This window comes from Sinocyclocheilus grahami, unplaced genomic scaffold, assembly GCF_001515645.1.
Source record: "Sinocyclocheilus grahami isolate Dianchi unplaced genomic scaffold, SAMN03320097.WGS_v1.1 scaffold153.1, whole genome shotgun sequence".
Taxonomy (NCBI): domain Eukaryota; kingdom Metazoa; phylum Chordata; class Actinopteri; order Cypriniformes; family Cyprinidae; genus Sinocyclocheilus; species Sinocyclocheilus grahami.
The window spans coordinates 81,471-84,255 of NW_015505332.1; the positions used below are offsets into that span (position 1 = coordinate 81,471).

The 2,785-nt window shown below is 33.0% G+C and overlaps 1 protein-coding gene across 6 annotated transcripts in view; it reads right to left on the reverse strand.

Annotated features, from left to right (window-relative positions):
• Window positions 1-1,379: 1,379 nt before the first annotated feature.
• Window positions 1,380-2,785, reverse strand: part of LOC107592415 (sodium bicarbonate cotransporter 3) — a 65,673-nt gene continuing 64,267 nt past the window's right edge. For all 6 annotated transcript variants that reach the window (XM_016281918.1, XM_016281917.1, XM_016281919.1 and 3 more), the window contains one exon: window positions 1,380-2,331. In XM_016281918.1, the coding sequence (XP_016137404.1) occupies window positions 2,250-2,331 (82 nt within the window). In that variant the 3' untranslated portion in view covers window positions 1,380-2,249. The remainder of the gene's footprint in view (window positions 2,332-2,785) is intronic.

Genomic DNA, 2,785 nt, shown 5'->3' on the forward strand with positions numbered 1-2,785 from the left:
ATATAATATATATATAGAGAGAGAGACAGAGCATGCTTTTTTTTTTTAAGTGTAGCATTAATATTATTCAGGAAAAAAAATCCCACAAAATAAAATCCAAGACAAACATTAGATTAAAGACATCAGACATTTTCTTTTTCTTCCTTTAATAACTTCAACATTACAAAAGACAGCTCTCTCCCCTGTGTGTTTATATTGTACAAATTCAAAACTTTATGTCCTACATTTTCTTAAATCTTGATTTGGCCAGTTCACAAGGGAAACATCGGTCTGAACTGGGCAGAATTCTGTAAAAGTACATGTTTAATACATTGTGCAGACAGAAGCTCCGAACACCACGGCAGCAATACTTGTTCAGAGTCTTACTGTGAGGCTAATAAAGCAAGATACTAACCACATATGACTGAAAACCACCTTCCGGATACTCAATTTCATTCCCACCCACAGACGCCAGTATTTATTGATCACATGTAACAAGCAACTTGCTGCAAGAGTGAAAGTGTACAGAATGAATGTAGTGATTTACAAATCAAAGAGTGCTTTCACATACAGTATAGTAGTCAGAGGTATTTCATTGTCACTGGGATCTATGAAGCGCTGTGTGAGCATGAGGGCAGTAAGCAAATGACTAAATTCAAATGAACTATACTTGGCAACTCCTAAAGTTATAGAAGTTTCCACCACAAAATAAAAAAAAACAAATAAGGTCATTCTGACTTTACATCTCACAATTCAGACCCCCCCCCCCCAGAATCGCAAGGGGAAAAAAAAGACTTTTGTGAAATAAAAAGCCACAATTACTTTTAATTTTTTATCCCATGGTGGAAATAAACTTCCAAACAGTATAAACCAGGTAAAATAAATGTTATAACCAATAAAATAAAATAACTGACAATTGCGCTGTTGGAGTATTAGAAATATTGCAAAAAAAGATGAACATCTATAGTAAAAAAAAATTTCAGCATGAACAAAATGGCATAAAAAGGCAACTTTTTTGTCCAGTGTAAAATTAAAAGACATTTCTAATAAAATGAAAAGCAAAAAGGAGGACATGTGTTTTTTTTTTTCAAACATAAAAAAGTAGTGTGGGGAAAGAGTGCAAAAAAGGAGTTTCCTGAGACTGCTCTAGATTAAATAAGTTGTTGTCAGGCCTACAGCCGCGATGGCAAGCCTACCTAAAGTGCACATTAACACCAGTAACAGAAGAGGAAAGAAATGACAGGCCAACAACACTGCAGCAGTCCTTCTGCCCCATTATAACTCTGTGTCGTCTATTTGACCATTAAATGACCGTTAATAAATTAGTTGATTAACACATTATAAAAATCATACGTACTAACAATACAAAATTCTATTTTATAACACTAAAAAAGAGAAACAATGTAAACACATGAATGAATGTGGGGGAAAACTCTTTAACACAATCTGGAGCAATTTACATTACTCAAGTATGAATGTTTCTTGCCATTTATTTTGAGAGTGACTGCAAGAATTTATCTGTTTGTTCTCCTCCTGCACTGTTTTGTTTTAATATAGTATTTGTACATAAATCAAGTAACCTGTCAGACCATCATTGGGAATTACATTTTTACAAGTATAATAATAATAATAATAATTTACTTTGTATTTAGGTTTAATATGTCCTTCATGTGACATTTTGAAGTGTTCGCTTTGACTTTCCAAACTACTGGAAAAAGAGCGTGCAGTCATGCAGTCTAATGTCACCACCTTTGGTCTCAACGAGACATTTTCTCATATATGCATTTATTAATTTTTTTAAAAGCAGCACTCTGCAACAAACAGCATTTTAATATACTGAAAGAAAAATATCTTCGGTGATGATCTGAAAACTGTGGTACCGTGAGAAACAGGATTTTAGCGTGTTAAACTAATCCTAAAAGACTTTGCCTTCATTATCTTGAGAAAAATAAAATAAAGAAAAGAAAAATATGAAACCTAAGAGTCTGAAGAGTTCTTCATAACATCCCTAAATGTCTGAAATCATGGTGCTTTATTCATATTAAAAACAAATTGTACAAAATAAAAAAGGGTTTGTTGGTGTGATTAAAAATAGAAACTTCGATAAATATACCTGGAAGCCATATCTCAGCCCTCTATCGGGCGTCTCTACCTTTGGCTTGACTTTGGCAGGTTGGAAGGGCACACAGAACAGAGCAACACCATTCCAGACTAGAGGACTCTGGGAAGGGCCCTGCACGTGTCCACAGTGAGCTCTCAAAGTCTGTCTCTCATAATGACGTCTCTGTATCCACACATTTATCCCCCTGCTCATCCTCCACACTGATCTTAATACTAGCCGTCTTCTCTTCACTGTAAAACAAAGAGAAAAGATGAAGGAAAAATTAACTCAAAGCAGGTGCCCAGCAAAATGTTTCTAAATGTTAATATCACCATACTTGCAACACACAATATCAGATTCAATGAAGCACAAACATGATATATGCAAAAGCAAATCCAGCGCGCGCACACTTTTCACAGGCATTGGTTTTAAACAACGGATAATGGCCTGGTCACATGAAGATAAATGAAAAACGCAAACTAATAACTTTTATAAAATCCTAATTTTGTATATAAAAATACTTTTCTAAAATAAAGAAACATTATTATATATTATTTGTTTAATATTAATGTTTTCTTTATGCTAGAACTAAAACAATTATTTATTATAATTATAATTGAATTGAATTCTAATTAATTTCATTTGTATTATACAACGTATATTATTTTTTACAAAAATATACTTTTAAAAAATACAAACAATTAT